Source organism: Periplaneta americana, chromosome 5 (genome assembly GCF_040183065.1).
Source record: "Periplaneta americana isolate PAMFEO1 chromosome 5, P.americana_PAMFEO1_priV1, whole genome shotgun sequence".
NCBI lineage: Eukaryota > Metazoa > Arthropoda > Insecta > Blattodea > Blattidae > Periplaneta > Periplaneta americana.
The window spans coordinates 117,850,735-117,873,991 of record NC_091121.1 but is presented as its reverse complement, the minus strand read 5'-3'; the positions used below and the strand labels follow the sequence as shown (position 1 = coordinate 117,873,991).

Sequence of the window (23,257 nt, the reverse complement as noted above, 5' to 3'; positions counted from 1 at the left end):
CTTAATTATAGTTGTATGGTGTCTGTATATTGTTTACTTTCAGGAGAAGAGGAGAAACCAAGGAGTCGATACCAGCATCATTCTGCCAGTAGTTCTTCTGGAAGTAATGGAACATACCATGAAAAGAATCATCCTGACTTCCTGCATTTCAGTGCTCCATCATGGCTTAATTTCAAGTTCGATCAACGAGCAATCTTGAACTGCCTGAACACATGAGATTTCTATTCCTCTTAAAGTAATGAAAGATCTCATAGAATATTATATTGAGAGGATAATAATTTTTTTTCCTTCCGATATCATTTCATGTATTCAAAGCTCTCTTATATAACTGAATAAGTTGTGTAAAAATGGGCATCTGATTTTAAATTGTGTTTGTACATTTTAAATATGTATTATTATCTAATTTGGAACTGAGAATATTTCTTGAAATAAGAGATAGATACTTGTGCTATGCTGGGAAACAGTAGGAATATGTAAAATATTGTGCATTGACTATAAGAGGTTTGTTTCCTCAACAAATTAACAGCTATCAGTACTATACTATATACTATTTGTGTATGATAGTTGTTTTATTCTTTGTAACTTACAAGAAAGATCACACAAACGTTTGCAGTTCAGTGCCATTGGATATCACTTACTATGTTATTTAATTGGACTGCAAAATGTTAATACAGTATAGCACATAAGCAGAAAATATTTTTTTTCTATTTTTGTTTATTATTTTTTTAACAAATTAAGCTCCTTTGGAAATTGACTGTACTCACAGAATAAAATTATTCACAAACTGCTTTTACTTCAACTCAGACTCATACACACATAAGCGCATATGCATAGTAAAAGCTCAAATATTTTTGATATACAATTGAATCAAAATGGTGTAGGAGAAATATAAAAAATGTTATTGATTAGAGCTTTGAAGTTCACTTCTTGATATTTATTTTGCTTTTACATCATGAGAAGTATAGAATATATTTGGACTTTTTAAATACTGTACTAAATACAGGGAAAAACCTCTACCCATCGTTTTTAGGAGAATGGGAAAAAAGTGATAATTATAGGAAAATAGTAATACTGGGAAACCATTAAAAATTACCGTATTTATACTGTGACAGCGACGTGAGATTCGAACTCACGACCAGCGTCCCGCAAGAGAGAAGCTCGCGCGGAGCACTTTGGGATGGCGCGCGGCAGAGAGGGGAAAGGGCCAACGCGGCGAGAGAGTGGAGAGAGAGTGCGCGTGCATCTGGTGCTGGTAGAGAGGAGAGGGCTCTGGATTTTTCTGGAGTGCCATCTCTAGAGACGCGTGGAACTTTCGAGGCTACGTCGCTGTGGTTATAAATTAAGGACGCGAAGGAACGACAGTAGTTTTCAGTTATTCAGTCAGTGAGTAAGCCAGAGCAAGGAAGCCAGACTTGTGTGCCGGAGTTCGACTCGAGTGTGCGTCCGCATCTGCGTCAGCATCCGAAGGCCTGAGTTCGAGTGCAGTGGACCGCAGATGGAGGGACCTGAGTTCGAGTGCAGTGGACCGCAGTTGGAGGGACCTGAGTTAGAGTACAGTGAACTCGAGTGACTGAGCTAGAAGAACTGTGAACTGAGAACTGATAGTTCTGATTTGTAAATAGTGCTTTGTAAATATTAGTTAAGATTAACAGTTCATTGTTGTTCGTACTAGTCCAAGTAAATTGTCATTGTCGTCGGTGGAGTTTTATAACGAATATTGTGTTGAGTGAAAATCCAATTGTTGACGAGAGCGTTTAAGGCGAATTGTAGAAAGGAATTATTGTTGTGACCAATAAATTACATTGTTGTTACTAATAAAATTTACAATACATATAATAGACACCACAGCATTATGGATGCATCCCATTGTTCCCTACAACATTTAAGGGAGAAATACCCATATAATTGATCCATTTAAATTTTAACAGTTATCTTAAATAATGTAAAATCATACTGGACATGCTTCGTAATGTTTTATTTTTGTTTGCATTTTAAGTTATGCTGCATGCTATCTTTGCTTTATTTTGATTATGTGTGTGTGTGTGCGTGCAAAAAAGCAAGCACAGTATTAATACAGTAAGGAAAGTGTGTGTTAATAGTGTTCTGACAACCTGTTACTGAGCATCACTAGTGCCTCTGGTGATAAATAACTGTAACTATATGCTCACCAATTCTATTAACTTGTGAAAATAAATAAACACATCACAAAATATGTAATATTAAATAAAAGGAAGATGCACATTATTACATGTCTAACATCTTCAGTTTTAATAAATTTAAAGAAAGGAAGAATATGGAAAGTACGAAATTTTACTTGAGAACTGGCACTAACTTCAAATGTCACCTAACTTATAATTATATTACTGCAAGCCCTATTATTATAAGTTTATTAACTCCAAAATTATTCATTGAAAAGTTATTATTAAAAAGAAGAAAATGATACATCAGTAGAATAAAAATATCATTAATATACCATAAAATCAATTCAGAGATCAACACAAAATGGGTAAACATCTATACTGTGATGTTACCAATTGATAAAACCTATAATTCACAGTTTTAACGACTTCTGAGAACTTTGGAATTTTAAAGACAAGTACAAGTTTAGGATTCTTAAGAACTCCTAAAAGCCTAGTATTCAATTCTTCAATTGGGAAATGTGAAGATATATATATATATATATATATATATAAATTGATGAATATTCTCAAAAGTCCCAATCAGTCTCCTTTTACACCCACCTCACTGAGAGAAGTCTGCTACAGAGAAAATAAAGAGGAATTTGAAACGTGTGGTGCAAAATCAGTCAGAAATGGCTCCTGCACAGATATTGCAGATTGAATACTATCCAGAGTTCTAGCCCTTCTTCCTGACAGAGAAAATTTGAAGAAAACTTTGAGATTGGAAGGATGCAGAGAACAACCTGGGAATCGTATGTCACTTGGATCTGGAGGAATTACTGGATAGGTACCAAAGGATGCTGAATGGAGAGATGTTCCTTCTATATGATGCGTATTATGAAAGAGGAGTAGAAGACAGGATTCTGCTTTTTGGATCAAGGCAGAACCTAGAACTTCTTACGAAAAGTGCAACATGGTTTCCTGATGGAAACTTGAAGGTTTGTCCGAACATCTTCACTCGAGTATTTATGATCATAGATATTGTGAGTTGGGGTGGATGTAATCTCAAAGACTCCAGTAAGACTCCCATTCATAAATTTCATACTTCCAAAGAAGAAGCACAATACAGTGAAGTTCTGCGACAAGTCTTGGCTAGAGCATGTGAGCTTGGTATCGAGATTACCTTTTCGACAAGAATAGTATATGATTTGAAAAAGCAATTATAAACAGTTGAAGAAACATGCTGCCTGAATCACAAATATCATGTTGCCTACTCCATTTGGGACAGAGAATTCAGTCAGAAGGATTTCAGCAAGATTACAACAACAAAGCAGGCATATATTTTAAGATATCAACTTACATGCTTTTAGCATTGGCATTTGTCTCAATACCAGATGTCCCAACATCTTTCGAAAAACTCCGAGATTATATAAACAAATTAATCGGGGTCTTTACCTATTTTAAGGAGACATATATATCATTGGGTGGAGGGGATGAAGGATGTTGCCACCTCGCTATCCATGTGATATTTGGAATCAGTATGATTCCACACAAGACACAATTTATAAAGAGGAAGACAGGATAATTATCTACCTCCATTCAATTTTGTTTTAATCTAACACTATAATTTTAAACATGAATTTATATCTTTAACAACATAATACAGGACTCCTACAAAAGACCTTTCCGGTTTCAAACACATGTAATTTACGTTCTATGAATCCGAGATGCATGAAAATATCACCAATGGAAAAAGAAATTCAAAAAGTTTAGTTGTGGCAACATTGTTTTCCTAGTTGGTGACACTGCCTCATAAAAGCACATATAAACAAATTTGTTCATTGTTGAGGCGAAATGGCTGCTAGAGAGGACAAAAAAGCTTGATTTTCATGTGAACCAGTTGATTATTAATGTTCAACAGCATTACTGAACAAAGTTTGGTGCAGATCCATGCATTTGGCCTACAATCCATAAATGATACACTGATTTTAAGGTAAGATTCTTCACGAGCAGTTGCGATTTCATCCATACCGACTACAGTTGCTGCAAGCTCTAAAACCAGAGCACAAAGTGCTACGAAGAAATTTCTGCATAAGTATACAGCCTTTAATTGAAAATCATGATGAATTTATTTGCTCCGTGGTGTTTTGTGAAGTAGCCACTTTTCATCTTTCTGGTAAGGTTAACAGACATAACCTCAGAATGTGGGGATCAGAAAATCCTCATACCTACGTGGAACTTGACTATAGGCTTGATGTGTGCCATGTTACCAAGGAGGGACACACTGAACATCTTTAAGGTAAGGAACTAAACTTTTTGAGTTTCTCTTTCCATTGGTACTATTTTCATGCACCTCAGATTCATAGAACGTAAATTACATGTGTTCAAAACCGGAAAGGCCTTTTGTAGGAGCCCTGTATTAGGAAATAAAATTTATGAAAGAAAAAAATTGTAAACTAAGCTTATTAGAAAGCATTGTTGGGAAAATAAGTTCAGAGAAGATTAGTTTTAGCAAATTTGGTCATTAGGAAGAAAATTTTTTAACAGAAACGTTTGGGAATCTGTACAGAATGCAGAAACAGGAAATACAGCCTTTCAATAATACCATCAGTACAGCAGTTATTTTTATAAGCATTGATTTATACACTCTTCACCAACTATCATCATATTGTGTGTATAGGATCTTTGGGTGTACAGTACCTGTAGGCTGTTGAGTATTATTGAGATTCTGTTTCTATTGTCATGTGTTATAGATGACTTATGTTCATGAAGGCCCAACTGATTTTAGATTTTGTTTTAATGTTTATGATATTGGTGATTAAGGTGGTGATGAATCATGATATGTAAATTTTCAATCCAGCATTTGCATTTGTGACTGAGGAAAACCATGAAAAACCAATCAGATTGGCCAACTACAGAGTTTGAACCCAAAACTTCCTGAATACATTACCATTTGAGCCACCTCACTCGGTTATTGCAGTTTTAATTAATGCATTCTTATTGGAATCCAGAAACTGGCTGTTCTCTAAGTGTTCCATGCAAAGACTGCAATTTTTACTCAAATATTTTGTATCTATTTTTTTTTTAGTTTGGCCTCTAATCAACTATTTATTACCCTTTTTTATATCTGAAATCATTACAACAGAATTTAACATACAAATTAAACTTGACCACGTTAAGAACACATGCCAAGTATAAGTCAGTAGGTCTACACTAAATGTATGAATTTTTCTGGAGAAAGTGAAAAAATTAAATTCTGGGTTTCATCCCTTGTTGTTGCTACAATTTGCAGTTAAGCAGTAAGGTCCTCTCGAAACCCTCATTCTTGTAATAAATCTGCTTCTGTATCATCACCATAACGTATAACAGCAACAGCTAACTTTTCCATTAGTGTTACTTATCTGCCACTTGAATTGCTAGCTGTATGTGCACGCTTGTCTGTCTTGCAGGAAAAATGACTAAGTTTCCTACTGTTTTTTTGTAGTTGGTTATTTAACGATGCTGTATCAACTATTGGATTATTTAGCGTCGATGAGATGGATGAGAGCAAGACGGTATTTGGCGAGATGAGGCCGAGGATTCGCCATACATTACCCGACATTTGCCTTATGGTTGGGGAAAACCTCGGAAACCCCTCCTCCCAACCAGATACTTGGTCCAAGCAGAAATTGAATCCATGCCCGAGCGCAATTCTGAATTGGCAGGCATGCACCTCAGCCAACTGAGCTATGCTGATGGCTTTATTAATATATATATATATATATATATATATATATAAATAAGGTTATTTTAAGACACTTTATCAACATCTTAGGTTATTTAGCGTCTGAATGAGATGAAGGTGATAATGCCGGTGAAATGAGTCCAAGGTCCAACACTGAAAGTTACCCAGCATTTGCTCATATTGGGTTGAGGGAAAATCCCAGAAAAAACCTCAACCAGGTAACTTGCTCCGACCAGGAATCGAACCCGGGCCACTTGGTTTCGCAGCTAGACGCGCTAACCGTTACTCTACAGGTGTGGACTATATATATATATATATATATATATATATATATATAGTTGATACAGTACAATATCTTTAAAAGTAAGCGTTGTACAAAAATATGTCTTGAATAAAAGTTGCTTGAAATTATGGGGGAAAGTAAATGCCATTTGTCGTGTTTTATTTGGAGGACGTTGTGATGGTCATTTTAGGGTCAATTTAATTTTTTTAAATGGGAACCTACATTTTTCGTGTTATTTTCTCATTCCTCATAAAAAATAAACAACTTTTGTATAAAGCACTTTGCAATTGTTCTTACACCAATATAAATAACAACAAAAATTATGAATGGCTGTGTACAAAGAGCGCAGTGAATGGTTGGATCCATTCTAAACAGTCTAGCATAACAATAGGCAAGGAGGCAATGAGACATTGTGTCCATTGTTTTGTTTACTTTCCATGGTAGGACGGTTTCCTTGTATCTGTCATTAGTGTACTTGCAGCTGCCTTCGAGTCCAGGTGGATCCACTGGTAGTACATACCTACAATTAGCGATTACCTAGTAACAACCATCAGTTCCATGCAAGTCGTTTAACATTTGAAGCGTACTCAGTTTTCTGTGGGTTGAACTGGACCAACTTTCTTAACAAGAAAAAGTGGAAATGGTTCTCATTTATGGGGAATCTAGGAGAGATGTGAAACAGACTATTCTTGTGTACGCATATAGAAGATTTCCATCAAGAGCTTGATTTTATCGTGTGATAAAACAATTCTCCGAGAAGGCAGTCCAGCCAAAGAAATGGAGGTGCAGAAGTATTGCTACGGACGAAGATAGGGAAGTTGCAGTGCTAGTAGCTGCAGTGAATTACGACCCCCATGTAAGTTCTCGCGAATTAGCTACCAATGCGGGAATGTCCAAAAGCAGTGTCCTCAGAATATTGAAAAGACATAAATTCCATCCCTACCATGTGTCATTACATCAACAACTACATGGTGATGATTTTGTGAATAGACTAATGTTCTGTAGGTGGGCACAAGACAGACTGCGGAATAATAAATAACATTTTTCAGTTAGTATTGTTTAGTGACAAATGTACATTCACAAATTATGGTGAAGTAAATCGACATAATGTGCACTATTGGGCTCGGAAAAATCCACGTTGGTTACGAGAAGTGGAGCATCAGAGACCCTGGTCTATTAATGTGTGGTGTGGAATTTTGGGTGATAAGATAATTGGACCGTACTTCATTGATGGCACCTTAACAGGTGCAATGTACAGAAACTTTTTAACAGAGGAGTTGCCGTTATTGTTGGAAGATGTACCATTAAAAACCAGGTCGTAAATGTGATATCAGCACGACAGAAGCCCTGCTCACTATGCACATACTGCTAGGGATGTTTTAAATAACAATTACCATGATCGTTGGATAGGATGCGCAGGTCCCATCAATTGGCCAGCTCGATCTAATGACCTTACATCACCAGACTTTTTCTTATGGGTTACCTTAAAGAAAAAGTGTATTGTGACATACCAATGACTTCGGACAACATGAAGCCGCACATATGAAATGCTTGTGCCCGTATTGGAAGAGACATGCTTTTACATACACATAAATCGTTCATTCATAGAGTTGGAAAATGCATTGAGGTAGAAGGGCATCATTTTGAACCTTTAATGCTTATGAAATAATACTGTACAATACCCGTACAGTGGTGATACTCTGTGTACTTACCTTTCATAAATATTTAATTGTTTACACCAGTGAAAGAACTATGTATTAGAAAATGGTTTTACGAAAGCTGTTTATTATGTGATGAGGAATAAGGAAACAAAATAAAAAATGTTGGTTCCCATTTAAAAAAACATACCTTGACCCTCAAATGACCATCCAAACATTCTCCAAATAAAACACTACAAATGGCATTTACTTTCCCCCATAATATAAAGCAACTTTTATTCAAGACATTCCTCTCTACAACGCTTAGCTTTGGAGATATTGTACAGTATCAACTTAAATTGTCTACCCTATATATTATCGAACCGTATTGATCATTCACAATATCTGTCGAAGTCGCAAATTTGCGATAAGGAGAGTCTATTATATGCTTAAATACGGTATAAAATGAACAACTGAATGATTATTAGTTACACTGAATGCACCTTTATTAGAATACTGTGTACACTATTTCTTGCCGAAAAAGTCGGAGATTGACTTGTTTCGTGCACATATTATGCTTTAATTCTAGATAAGCACAATCCTGAGGCAAACAGAAGAGTCGAATTTTACCATCTCTCACACTATCATACAAGTCATGCATATTCTCCTGTTGGCTAGTATTGATGTACACCCTAGAAATTCCTTACGAGATGTTGATCATTGCTGATAATTTGGACAGAAGTGTGCATATCCAATGCCTAGACATTTGGCAACAAAGCCATTAGCCTTCTTGCACTCCAATACTTTTGCACCAAGAAATCTTCTTTCTCTACAAGTGAAGTACAGTACCTATATTAAAATCATGAACCGAGCTTCGTTATATATTCAGAATGCAGAGATGGATTACCACAGATCCATTCTCATGAAATTAATACTCTGTTTACAAGTAAGGTGACTTCCGTTATCCCATACTGTTGTACTGATTCACAATTTTTAAGTCTAAATAATTTATCACATGAAAACAATGCCGACACTTGTGTTGCTCTTTAATAATCCTATAAAAATATCCCTCCTGTACATGCTTAATCATATGAACATATACTGAACATAAACAGTGAACAGAGGCTCTTATCACTGCAGAGATAGGCGTCTGTGCTGTAGTGGGAAAATATGGAGCTGTAAAGAAATAGTGTTATTTATATGGCACTATTTCCGGGACTAGAAAAGAAAGCAGACGAAAAAGACGGGAAAACGACAATAGAATGATGCAATGAGGTTCCACTATATTGATATCTATACACATACAGAAATATCAGTCATTAAATAGGAATTTTGTATTAATGGTACTCTTACTGATGATGATTGATTGCGATTTGATTATGATCATGCTATAAAGAATCGACTTTATTTTTCTTGTGTCCCAAGTATCAGTAATGTAAGTCTACTACATCATCCTTGTAACATTATATCATGATCGTTATCATTTTTGTACTTCTCAGGCCATTTGGTCTTTGAAGATCACAGTTAATTGCTTTTTCAGTTATTCTAAATTTCTCAGTTATTACAAGTTGTTTTGAAAGTCTGTTATTATTCATAATATTCATTTTGCACAATTTTGAAATATAATTCTTTTTTGTAATTCACATATGAATAACTGGCTGTTCTTCGAATATATCTCACCCCCTATTATATGATCATTCCTATTCACATTTATAATACTTAGATAGTACCTTACTTTCATTTGCCAGAAGTGATATTTTTATAGATTTGTAGATATTGAATCGAGTATCTTTTTCTACAAATATTATAGTACTGTTAAGATTGTCAAACACCAAGTACTTTCGACCTGAAAATAATTAAAGCTATTATGCCACCACTTAAATATAATGAATTATTGTTTTGAAGTTGAAAACTAAATCCAACTAACCTGTATTGTTGAAAGAAATAATTACATTTATTGGCTACAGTATAAAGGTACGGTCACATGTCACTAGTTTTGCTGTGCAACTTTTGTACTGCAGCTGCAAAAGTTGCATGTCGTGTTCACACGTAAGCCAAAAGTAGTGCTCTGCATGCTACTTTTCGTGCTGCGCAACCCAAGTGCTGCAAAGTTGCAACTGGAGGTTGCGAGTCTGTTTACACACAAGGCGCTACTTTTGCAGCCACAGTCTAGCTGCAGCTTTCCATCTCCATGTTGACTTTTCAGTATACATTTTGTGGTTATGTTCACATTAGAGTTTTGGATTATGAAACTCATGCGATAGCTTACTTATCTATTATTTGGTTTTCTGTCCTAACTAGTATTCAGAAATTGGCATTATTTTTACTATAAAGCTATTAAAAAGCGCCTATATACTTAAATGATAACCAACAGCATATTCACATAATCAATGTTGGCAACCCTCCTGTTTGAAACTGTGCTACGGAAAATTACAAAAAATGAATTACATCATCAGCAAATATACTCTGACTGTGTTGTACATTTAGTAACTGTTACAAATCATTTATTTTCATCATATCTAACATTAAAATATATCCAAACAATAAAAGCATCATTGGTACATTTGGGTGGCAACACTGGTCGCGACCACTCCTAAAGTTTCAACAAAACCGATATCAAAAATGCTGTGGCTGCATCCCTGAGAACCCTGTTCACAAGTCGCTACTTTTAAGCTGCGTGCAGCATGAAAAAGTAGCGGGCAGCAAGTTCAACAGCCGCTACTTTTCGGGTTGCACTGTTATTCACATGTCGCAGTACGAGAGTTGCACAGTTTTTTGTATTGCATCGCTGCAAAAGTAGCGACATGTGACCATATCTTAAGATATCTAGTACCGGTACTGTATTATAATAGAACTTCCTTACGAAAAATTCATACTTGTTTGGAATATTTTTGAATATTTGTTAAATAAATGTTTTATCCTCCAAACTATATTCGTACTGCTTATACATAAAATTTCATTTACTTTTCAATTGAATTCCTGTTAATGTGTCTACATTTTTAATTATTTCAGTAGCATTCTATTAGCCTTGTATACTAAACATTTCATGATATCAGAATCTAGTTGCTCTTCAAATGGATTTGTATATTACTTTATCATCACACACTGGAAGAACTCTTTATATGCTTACAATAAGTATAGTTGGTAAATGATTACCGGTAATTTATTATTCAAACTTAATTTTGAACTGATAATATTTTATTATACAGGAGAGACATCTGCTGTCGTTAAAAAATGTCACTGATTAACTTTATAACTTCTTTACTTTGTTAACATTAGAAAATTATCTGGCTGACTAGTTGTGGTATTCATTGAACAATGAAGAATACCACTTCGAAACTAGTCAACCGGGTAATTTTCTAATGTTAACACAGTATAGAAGTTGTAGAGTTAATCAGTGATTATGTTAGTGTTAAAAGTGTGTATGCAACAATGAAGATAAAAAATGTCATTGCCTATATTGCAACTTACACAGACATTCATCTCAATGTAAAGTAACATTAAGTAAAGTTACAGTACAGTAATAATAAGAAAGCTTTTAGGAATGATGTTCTATTGAAAAATGTTAATTTAGGAACACAAAGTAATGTCATACCATTACACACGAAAACTTCATAGACATCTTCTTTGAGTACATCATCTTCGATACTTTGTTCATATTCTATTGGAATATATGTCTAAAATTGTTGGAGGAACATGAATACGATCTTGAAGATTTAAGTGAACTGATATGATTGAACTGTAGCGTTTTAACAACGTATCTTGGGGAAAACATTTTGTAATTTATATCGGAATTTTATTGTATACTATGCAACACTAGCATTAGTTTGGCATTTCTCTTGTACTCTCAGATTTCCATAAATAGTTAGAATTTCGGATTAATAAAATTAATAATTCGATTTTGAGCTTTAAGGAAACTGCATATATATACATAAAATCTGAGAACATCAGAAGATGGGTAGAAATATTTCTATTAAATAAAATACCGGTAGTACTGAGTGATAGGATACACGCAAAATTACAGTTACAACAAACAATCTGAATAGAGTGAAACCTCTGGTTTCAGACATCTCTGTTAATGGACAGTGATATATAATCCTCGTCAACTAGGATATGGAATACCATATAAAACTAGTTCTGTAAAATGGACACACTGTTGAACAGACACAGACACTGATTTCGTTTCCCCTGGATGTAAATTTACCTCCCAGTTACGGACATTTCCTTTAATTAAGTGGAAAATTCAATGGAAAAAAAAAGTCTGCAACCACTTTTTGGCACTTCTGCACTATAATGTGCAGTATTAAAAAGAAAGGGCAGACAGTATCTTATCTCTGAAGGCTGTTTGAGATGAGGGTGTTTCATTATGTTTCAACAGGAACAGTTTAGATCAGACCTGCAGAACTGTAGCTCCTGAGAGCGACTTCTTTCCTCCCCTTTCTTACCCCACCCACCTTTTCTACCTGTGCGGTCACAGCGGTCTAGTTACGCTCGGCTGCATCAACATTCATTCTCGTGGTGGAAGTCGATCATCCCCAATAGAAGTGGAGTGAGCCTGACGTCATAGTTCCTCTACTTGCGAGTTCTGCAGGCCTGGTTTAGACCATAGCTCCGTGTATTTCTCTCTCTCTCTCTCTCTCTCTCTAATCATTTTATGACTCTTAAAATGAAAAGAGAAAATGGGCATAGCTTGGAGATCTTATTTTGTTGCGTAAATAAGGTACTGTTAACATTTCTCATCCTTATTGTGAATGAGAAAGGGAAATCTCTACAGTTACAGTTTGACTGAATCTGCAGTGTGGTGTGAGTCTGTGTTTAAAAGTGCGTTATTATTGGAGGAGCATTAACTATGCCACAAAAGACTTTGAAAATGAAAGAAAAAGTAGGAGTTTTGGAATATTTGCAGAAAGAAAAATATGACATTCGTAAAATAGTGGGTCATTTTGGAATTGGAAAAAATCATGCTGCCGATATTTTAAAGAAGAAAGAAGAATTAATGAAAACATGGCTAAAATGACAATGATAATCAGTGTCGGTCTTTGTCAAGTGACACCAAAGGTGCACAAGTAGACAACTGTGTCTTTGAATAGTTCTGCAGAGTACACAGCAAGAAAATTCCAGTGTCAGGATACATGATACAAATCAAAACTTTAGAGTGGCCAAAGAAGTAGATTTCAACGAGTTCAAAGCTTCTAGTGGTTGGCTGGAAAAATTTAGACAGCTCCAAAGGCCGTTTGTGGTGGATCTGGAGATGTAGATATGAATACAGTGAATGATTGGAATGATAAATTGTCGTCAATTATAGCAGGCTACAGTCCGGAAAATATTTTAAATGCAGACGAAGCTGGCTTATTTTTTCGAGTTCTACCCGAGGAAAAATGTGCCTAAAAGAAGAGACCTGTGCTGGCGGAAAAATCTCTAAAGAAAGACTTACTATTCTTCTCTGCTCCAGTGTGATGGGTGTAAAAGAAAACCCTTTTGTGATAGAAAAAGCAGCTAAACTTAGGTGTTTGAAAGGCCTTAATTTGATGAATGAATTGCCAGTGGAATGGGAGTTCAATAATAAGGCATGAACTATAATGGTTGAATGGCTGAGTAAGCTGAATAAAAAAATGGTTCGAGAAAAGAGAAAAGTCCTGCTCTCCTTGGATAATGCAGCATCACATCCAGATCTGGAATTGAAAAATGTGAAGCTAGTATGCTTCTCTCTGAATGTGACATCAGTTTCGCAGCTCTTGACCAAGGTGTTTCCAAGAACTTCAAAATTAAATACAGACAATGGAATAGTTACAGAGGTAATCTATTACCCAGTACAATTTTTTATTTTTATACTGTTTTTGCTTCTTAATGTTGGCAAATCTGATACTCATTTTAGGTTGTGCTGAGATTGTTGCTGGTGGTATCATATGATTTCATCGTAGTTCTACTGAGAATCAGGTATATTGAGGTCATTATTTACCCCTGTATAAAACTATGTATTATTTCTTACTCTAACCTTGCCTACAGATTTTCGCTCAAATATCCAAGGAATATTACACACTGAAGAAGATCAGAATGAGCCAGAACTGCCGAAAAAAATCAACAGGAGTGCCAGATATCACCTCTGCCTAAGAGCAAAAGGCAGAAAAACAAAAATTGTGTGTTTCAAATGTAATAGGCCTGTATGTAAGATCATCAATTGGATGTGTGCCATATGTGCAAGGAAACATAACTGTAAACTGATGTCAACAAATAAATTGTCAAAATAAAATATATTGCTTTCTGACAATCATGCATCTTAACATTTCTTTTGGAGTAACCGAATACCCCATGAATCCATTACTGAATGTGAAGTTTATGTATCCTTTCCAGGGTTAAGCACTTGCTTGAAAATTTGGAAGTAGAGAAAATAGCAAACTCTCTAGCCAAACAAATTGATGTCCTACAGGCAATTTCTTGGTTTGATGCAGCATGGGTTGATGTACAATCTCAATCAATTATGAACTGCTTCCAGAAAGCTGGATTTTTATTTGGTGATAATATACGAATGTTCAAGTTGAAACAACAAATGACCATGACATTGTACAACAGCTGCAGTCTGCAGAATGTCCGAAGTAAGGCAGGCGATTATGGTGATGTAGACAACAGAGAGTGAAGACATTGATGTCAAGATGATGATAAAGTATTTGGAAGAAAAAAACTCTGACGATGATGAGAAAATGGAGATGATTGTGGAAGAAAAGAAGGAAGACTCTGAAATGACAAATTATATAGGAGCAATGCATGCATTACAGACATTAGAACACTTTTATTTGTCTAAAAAAGACTGCAACATTTAATTTGATGTCTAAACTAAAATAACACTCAGAAAGTGTTTTGTGTAGTGATACGTGCAAACAAATATAAAATAAATTTTTTGTAAGCAGCCAATAAAAATGCAAGATGGGTGTGGAAGAAAATATCACAGGTTATTGTACTGTACAGTATGATTAATAATAATTTATCTAGCTATATTAAGCTTTCAATAAATACAATAATGTTCTAAATTAATAAAAATAGATGGCAGAAAAAATTCACTATTTTTTTAAATACTGTAATACAGCACTGTAAAGACATAGATTTCAATTTTCAATACATATACGTACTTTCCCTCTGCAGTACGGACACTTCTCCATAACAGACAAAAAATAATTCCCCTCTAGTGTCTGTGTAAGAGATGTTTCACTGTATTGTGAAGAGCATAGAAAAAGGTCACAGAATGACAAAAAAGAAAATGTTATAAATAGAGTTGGCTAAGTGGAATGCTTGAGATAACTGGAAATCGTGGATTTAAAGTGACTCCATGGCACAACGGATATACTTAGCGGGCACTGCAAGGTGGAATAATTCTTTGTGAACCAAACAACTGATATGATATAAAACATTTGGGAAATGTAAGATTGGAATTATGGTTACTCTATCTTTTGACAGAGACTTTGGCTTTAGGCAAGTGTAAAGAGAGTTAAGTGTAATGATATACAGTACTTTCAATGACTAAGAAAATAAATGTAATATATATATATTTATTTATTTATTTATTGTATGTAGGGCTGGGAAGTATATGAAATACGTGTATTTAAAATAAATATTTGAAATACATTTGTATTTTGTAATTTAAAAGGAGTTTCGAAAGTATTTCATATTTCTTTCGTAAAATTGATGTATTTTGTATTTAAAATAAATCCTTTTTTCCTCCCTCTGTGCAATTTAAAGTTTCTCACTTTGTCTACAAAAGTTGGATACAGAATATAATATGTGTAAAATCAGCTTTCAGTTCGCTGTGGTGCACCTTTGATCAGTTTTGATGATGAAGACAAAAGCAATTTCCATGTTTTCAGTTTCAGCTCAACCACAAGTACAACAGACGTTGAAGAAAAAAAAAATATCTACTGTGGATTGTGAGCTCATACAATTCCTTAATGACAAAGGGAAAACCCTAACCAAACTCTAGACAATTATCCATAGTGAAACACGCCTTTATTAAGTATAATACAAGTTTGTGTTCCTCTGCGCCTGTAGAAAGAGTGTTCTCTTTTGCAGGAAGAGGACCTGTATCTGATTAACTTTTTTGAGAAATTGGCTTTTGAAAGGGAATGGTAATGTCAGGTTTAGGATAATTCAATTGCTAATTAGAAAAAGGAAGAATGTCGAGGCACTCTGTTTAGATTAAACATTAAGAAACTTATTAGCAAAAAAATATTTTACTCATTTCCCCCCCCCCCTCCCCCCAGTGGGTATACCTTTTATGATAATAGATTTTCAGTAACTGTATAAAAATCAATATTGTCTCATAGGAACTTCAAACATTTTATTTTATCTGTTCTAGATTACTGCATAAATTGTACCATAGTAATATATATCTAATTCATAGTTTTAATTGACAATATTTATAAAAAAAATATAAATCATGATGGTAGTTTTCACTATTTCAAACATGAAACATCTAAATCACAATATTGTTTGATGACCATTGAATAATGTTGTGAAATTTCTGTTAATAAGTTATAATGGAAATATTTGAGCTCTGAAACTACTGTAAGTGTTCATAACTATATCTTGATACATCTTATCGAGTATTTGAAATACAGAACTATATTTTGATTAGGCCTACTGAAATGCAAAATATGTATTGTTTTGAATTGTTTTTAAATATTTTATATTTGTATTTAAAATGCTGGGATGTAAGTATTTTGCCCACCTCTGTAGATATATTTGAGTTATTTGTTTTATATAGTAGTCTTTTACACAAAACATTGTTGAGAGTAAACTGTACGAAGTAAACCTTACTGAGGATTGTAGAATTGGTGTAGGCTCTGCTGAAACATATCTTTATATGTAATAAATTATATTGTAAAGATGAATTGACATATGATTATTGTAGTTAAGATTTAATTTTAGTTCAATCTTCATGTAAACTTTATCAAGACATGTGTAATTCTCTGCCATGTTGATATCACATGATTGTCTCAGCACACAAACATATGTGCATTGTGTAAAGAAAATGTTCTATAGCAAATACAGGGTGTTACAAAAAAGTGTTCCATATTTTGAGAAGAGATAGTATGCACCAAAACAAGAACAAGAAAGTATAACAAACATGAGTCCTAAAACTCATACTTTACAAGCTATGAGTATTTGTTCACCATTACTATAGGAAGTGCTCAATGTGATGACCATTCATAGTAATGCATCCTTCTGCCCTACGTCTTAGGGAATCATGCACTCTTTGAAACATTCCTTGTTGGTCTCGGATGTGCTGGCAGTCATTGATGACGAGTTCCTGTAGTGCTTGTACATCATTGATGGGAGTTGCATACACCAATCTTCAAGTGTCCTCACAACCAAAAATCCAAGGGATTAAGTTCAGGGGAACAAGCAGGCCAATGTACTGGACCTCTCCGACCAATGAATCACCAATTAAATGTCTGTCTGGGATCAGAAAGTTGTGTTGCTAGTCAATTTCTTGGAGAAGGGAGCAACAATAAATGCAGCTGTATATGGTGCAACATCAGAACATTTACGAGCTGCCATTAAATGTACACGGAACATTTATGAGCTGCCATTAGACTTAAACGTCCTGGACTGCTCTCAAAGTATGTGCTACTCTTCAACGATAATGCTCGGCCACACACTGCCAATGCCACTCAAGAACTGTTGCGACATTTTCGGTGGGAGACTTTGGAACATCCACCATACAGCCCTGATCTCGCACCAAGTACCGTAATTATCATCTCTTCCCGGCCTTGAAAGAACATCTTGGAGGGCACAGATTCCAAAGTGATGAAGACATCAAAACAACAGTGAAACGCTGGCTCGACACAAAGGACACCACATTTTATGAGAGTGGCATCGATAAGCTCGTCTAACAGACAAATGCCTTAATCGCCATGGAGACTATGTCGAAAAATAAAGTGTTGAGCATACAGCACAATGTGCAGTGGTTTATATGCAAAATAAGATATGAATATTAAAAAATATGTCTTGTAAACTTACTTTTGGGATGTCCCTCACACATGAACCACATCTCTAGCCTTCCTCCAGCAAGACAGCAATTCGTTTGCTATGAAATGATGATACCTCACACCATTTGTACACTCAATATGAAGGAGCGAGTATTGCAGCGAGTGGAAGAAGATTCTGAAACAAGTGGACAGAGAATTGCAACAGCTGTAGGTGTTAGTCATCCGGGCAGTCCTTCATAAACAGTTGCTATACCCCTACCATATTCAGTGAGTCCAAGTCCTTTAGCCAGATTGGAGTTCTGCCGATGGCTCTTACAAAGATGTGCTGAAGATCCACTTTTCACAGCAAAGATGTTTACAGATGAAGCTAGTTTCACGAGAGATGGGATTGTTAATTTCCATAATAAACATGTGCGGGCTGATGAAAATTCTCTCGCAAATGAAGAACCAAGGCATCAGCATCGATTTTCAATTAATGTATGGACAGGAATTATTGGTGATAGACTAATAGGATCCTACATACTACCAAACAGATTGAACAGTGCAATTTATCATTATTTCATAGCAGGCGAATTGCCTGTCTTGCTGGAGGAAGTGCCATACCTTCAAAGAATAGAGATGTGGTTCAAGCATGATGGAGCACTAGCCCATTTTCACTGAAGTGTCCGAGAACATCTAACACACAGACATTTAATGGGCCATGGATTGGTCAAGGGGGTCCAGTACTTTGGCCTGCTCGTTCCCTTGACTTAACCCTTGGATTTTTGGTTGTGGGGACACTTGAAGGCTTTGGTGTATGCAACTCCCATCGATAATGTACAAGCACTACAGGAGCTCGTCATCAATGCCTGACAGCACATCTGAGACCAACCAGGAGTGTTTCAAAGAGTGTGTGATTCCTTAAATCGTAGGGCAGAAGAATGCATTACTATGAATGGACATCAGATTGAGCACCTTGTATAGCGATGTTGAACAAGTGCTTATAGCTCATAAGGTATGAGTTTTAGGACTCATGTTTGTTAGATTTTTTTGTTCTTCTTTTGGTGCATACTATCTTCTCTCAAAACTTGGAATACTTTTTTTAACTCACTGTATAACCAATTAGAATTACTACAGTAGAATTCCTCGTATCCAGCAACTATGGGACTAAGCCAGTGCCGGATAGCTGAGTTTGTCGGATAATTGAAAAATATATTTATAGGTTATGTAAAGACACACTGTACTGCACAAACATTTTTTTCCATGTTGAAATTTAGTAATTTTCATATAGATATTTAAAAATAAAGTTTTGAAATACATACAATGTTTATTTTTAGTATTGAATATGGTAATGTACAGTCATCAGTTCATAATTATTGTAATATAGTAATACATAATAGCGTAAAAAATAATTAACTCAACTACGTTTCACTTTTTCAATCTTTTCCTCGAACATGAAAACGTCAACATAGCGCTCTTGTAACGCATATTACTTTTCGTAACCTTATGCCAGTTTTAAATAGCGGCCATGTGACATGAAGAGCAGTGTAGCCAACATTGCAACTGTGAAGATGAAGTAGCACTTGATAATTTGAACCTCTTTAACATATCACTAATGTCTGCTTGTTTGTATATACTATCTATCACTTGAATGAGACTTTTATGCATTGTAGGAACAGAGAATTTCACACTTTCCTATTTAGACTCGTTCAACACCCCTTTAACCCATTAATGCCCAGATAAAAAAAAGGAATTCACAATTATATAATTTTATAATATTATAATTGTTACACCTTACTGAGTACAAATACACAAAAATTACAATTTTTTCTCTTCCGGTATATTAGATATGACCTGTATGATATAACATACGCTGGGCAGTTACAGTATCAGTTTCATACAAATACTTAATAGGCCCCTACAATGTAAGAACGGAATTTAGAACTAATATTTGAGCAATATATCCATGTCTAATCACTTTAATTATTATTTTAGATACTTCAACAACATTTTCTTCGGTTTTCTTCATTTTATATGATATTTTAGAAAACAAGTATCAAGATGAAGATCAACATTACATTTGACGGGTAGCTCAGTTGAAAAGAGCGCTGGTACGTTCAACCAGAGGTCCCGGGATCGATACCCGGCCCCGGAACAATTTTTCGCATGAAATTATTCAAGACTAGATTTGCAAAATTTAGCACATTTCCCACGGTAAGCACATCTGCGCCGAGTGCTTTACCAGACAACTAGGTGATCAAGTCTATAATAACGTGTTTAATTGAGAACTTGGTTTCTTCCTTTAGGTGTTACAGTCTTAGAAATGCCCATTAGTGGTGTTGTATGCAATGACTTTACAATTTGTCTTGTGAATTCCAGCAAAGATATTGCCTTCTAATATTGTCTGTATAGCATCTACAAGCTGACTATTGATCTGTTGATATAAAATCTGATAAGTGGCCAGTACCATTTCTTGGACCATAGTCGAAGTCGATAGAGTCCTCTCAATTTGCTAAACAAATCCACACCACCCATACATGCATTATACATTTTATAACTTCCGGTTGTTGAACAATGATTTTTCTCTTATCCTTAGTTCTCCACTATGAGCATGAGCCGAAAGAAACTACATCTAGTGTTGCTGCATTTGTTGCTATAGTGACCTGAGCATTGCCATTCCATCATCAGATTACTAGATGTGTCTTTGATGGGATGGCAAGTACCTCTAACGGATTTTTTTTCAGATCCTTTGCAGGCGTCTTTTCAATTCCATCAGCTGTTATAATTTCAAAGCACGTGATATTTACTGCTGAAAATTTTTACAATAACCCAAAAGAAGTGAAATAATTGTCTATAAACAGTTTACTGTCATCAGGTAGCAATCCAACACAAAGCATCTATGTAATACCATTTCCTAGAGTCAACCCTGGTGCTCGTTCGACTCTCCCTGTATACGGTTCGAACTTTATAGGGTACCCTGCAGGCGTCGTCAAGCACGAAGGCTTATACCCAAATCTGATTGTTTTTCATCGTATGAATTTCTTGATACTATGACAAAAATATGGTTCCATTGCTTCGTCAACTGAATATGAATTTGGAACAATGTCAACCATGTTCCGGAACATTTCATTTAGACGATTGAAGAGGGGCCTAAGTTTGTAGGCCTATATTTTATTATTCTTGTCAATTATGTTATTGTGACTGAAATGAAGGAAATGATGAATTGTTTCAAATTTGTTTCTGGTGATACAGTTTGCAACTAGAATGTTATGGCTATAGGACGAGTGTCTCAGTACATTCTTCGCGAAGGCAATTAGAGATATCCGGACAAAAGTAAAATGCCAAGGTATGGATACATATCTTCCATAGATCCTGTGATATATGGATAATCTTTCATTACGGCGTATTTTACAGTTTCTCGAATTGTGTGAGTAATGAACAACAGTAAGCTAAATGCCACCACTGTCTCGAGTAGCCTACTCACTCACCCTGCGCGGAAGGGATAATACGTCAGTATTCCGTAGTATATCCCTTTCACCTCTTTCCAGGGGTTGGAATTAAAACTCTACTTTTGAATACCTCCGCTCTAGGCTTATAGTTTGTAGGTTTTTTGCCGTACATTTCACACATGCTCCAAGGAGAATTCATCTAACAGAATATACAGAAAATGATATCGTTACTGCTCAGCGTATGATATATCATACCATATTTAGAAACCGAAATTGCTATGCTTCTATACAAAGATACAAGTACACCAAATGGCCTGAATTGTTCACGAATACATAAAAAGTAATATTAGCACTAGTTTCATAATTCATGATATAATTTATATTGAAAATAAGTACCTTTATTCCAATCAATGTTTTCTGTTATTTAAGATCCAAACTCTAAACCTCATACCAACAAGAGAAAAGATCACAGAGCATTCAACAATGCCTGAATCTTAAACCACATCCATATACTGCCTACATTAAAAAAATTGTTAACTTGAAGTCAAAGGGAAATGAATGAAAAAATATTTTTACCCCGTATTTTTAATCACACGCTGGGCATTAATGGGTTAAATGGGCGAGTTGAAGTGGTAAATTTAAAGATATTGTCTCTGCAAATTGTTTGCTAGGCCCAAGTGACAGCTTACCGATCTCCAGGGACATAACGGGATTTTCTGTCTATGTTTTCAGGTGTGAAAAATGTAAAGAGTAAACAATATGTGGCATGTGCGATCCACAAGAACCACTCACATCTTCGACTCTTCCATTTTGCATGAATGACTTTTTTTTTTTTTGGTCTAGCCAAAAGTGCAGTTGTTTTGATATTGCTGGTTACTTGGGTGCCGGATATAAGGGATTTTACTGTACAAAATAAAGAGAAAAGCTGTTATTGGAATACTGAGTGATAAAATTAACAATTACTTGTTGAGTGGATTTAATAAAATCACTACCTTGCCACTTTTACATATGAGATTTTAGGGTTTTACAGTAATAATATTCGAAAGATGACTTGGAGTATTCCACCATTGTTTCTCACTTTTGTATATGATGTTTCTTATCGATTCGTGCACCTGTCACATTTTCACAGGAATGAAATTAATAAGCTTTGTAGTTATTTTTTATATTAGAATGATTATGCTTACCATAAGATACAGAGTTCACAATTCGAGTTTGATCAAGAGTGATACAGGAAGAGATGTAAGCTTACTGGGAGAGATCTGTCTTACGTTTGTGATGTGTAAGAGTCTCCTATCACTGAATAAGATGGTTGCAGGCAAAATTCGACACTACTGGCCCTCATACTCGTCTATCAGAATAATTAATTTCGCTTTACATATGTTCACACCTCAAGAATTCTTGCAATTGTCATCAGCCCAAGGAGTTTTTATGTCAAATCTGACATCATTAGAGGCCATATTTTTGTTCCAAACATGACCTTAAAATTTACGAATAGATATGTGTAAGTTGTAACTGACTATTAGGGTTCTAGCTATTTTAGGACAAATATTTTTATTGCATTCCATATTCATTATTCAGAACATTATGGCTATCAACGAATGAGGTGCCTACATTTAAGAACAGAGGTCATTTGATCGTTCTCTCATGTAATGAGTTGTACGTTTTATCAGTCCAAAAGAGTGCTTGGTTTACTTTACTTTACTTTACTTTACTTTAGTTTAATTTGCATCATATACATGCTTACATACTTTACAGTAAATGTATTTTCTGCAACTGGTTTAATATAATTGAGATCAGTGTATATTACTGTTGTTCTTAACTATTTCTGGTGCTATTTTAAGATTGTGAAGAGTATTGTGTTCAGAGAGTATCATATGACATTCCTCTTCTACCTTTGTAATTAATTCGTAAGCATTTTCATTTAAATATGGAGGTATAAATGATCATGATTTATGATCTTTATCTTAAATTTAATATAGGTTACATTGACACTTCAGGAGTTTAATGAGTGTATTCTTTCAAGTAAGATGATTAGTGTGAATATGAATCTAATTTTCAATAAAGACAGAGGTATTAAAACTTGAA

General features: G+C 35.1%; 1 protein-coding gene across 3 annotated transcripts in view; it reads left to right on the top strand.

The window, feature by feature from the left end:
• The window catches only part of DCP2 (decapping protein 2), a 111,716-nt gene extending 88,459 nt beyond the window's left edge, over nt 1–23,257 (top strand). For all 3 annotated transcript variants that reach the window (XM_069826418.1, XM_069826420.1, XM_069826419.1), the window contains one exon: nt 44–23,257. In XM_069826418.1, the coding sequence (XP_069682519.1) occupies nt 44–216 (173 nt within the window). In that variant the 3' untranslated portion in view covers nt 217–23,257. The remainder of the gene's footprint in view (nt 1–43) is intronic.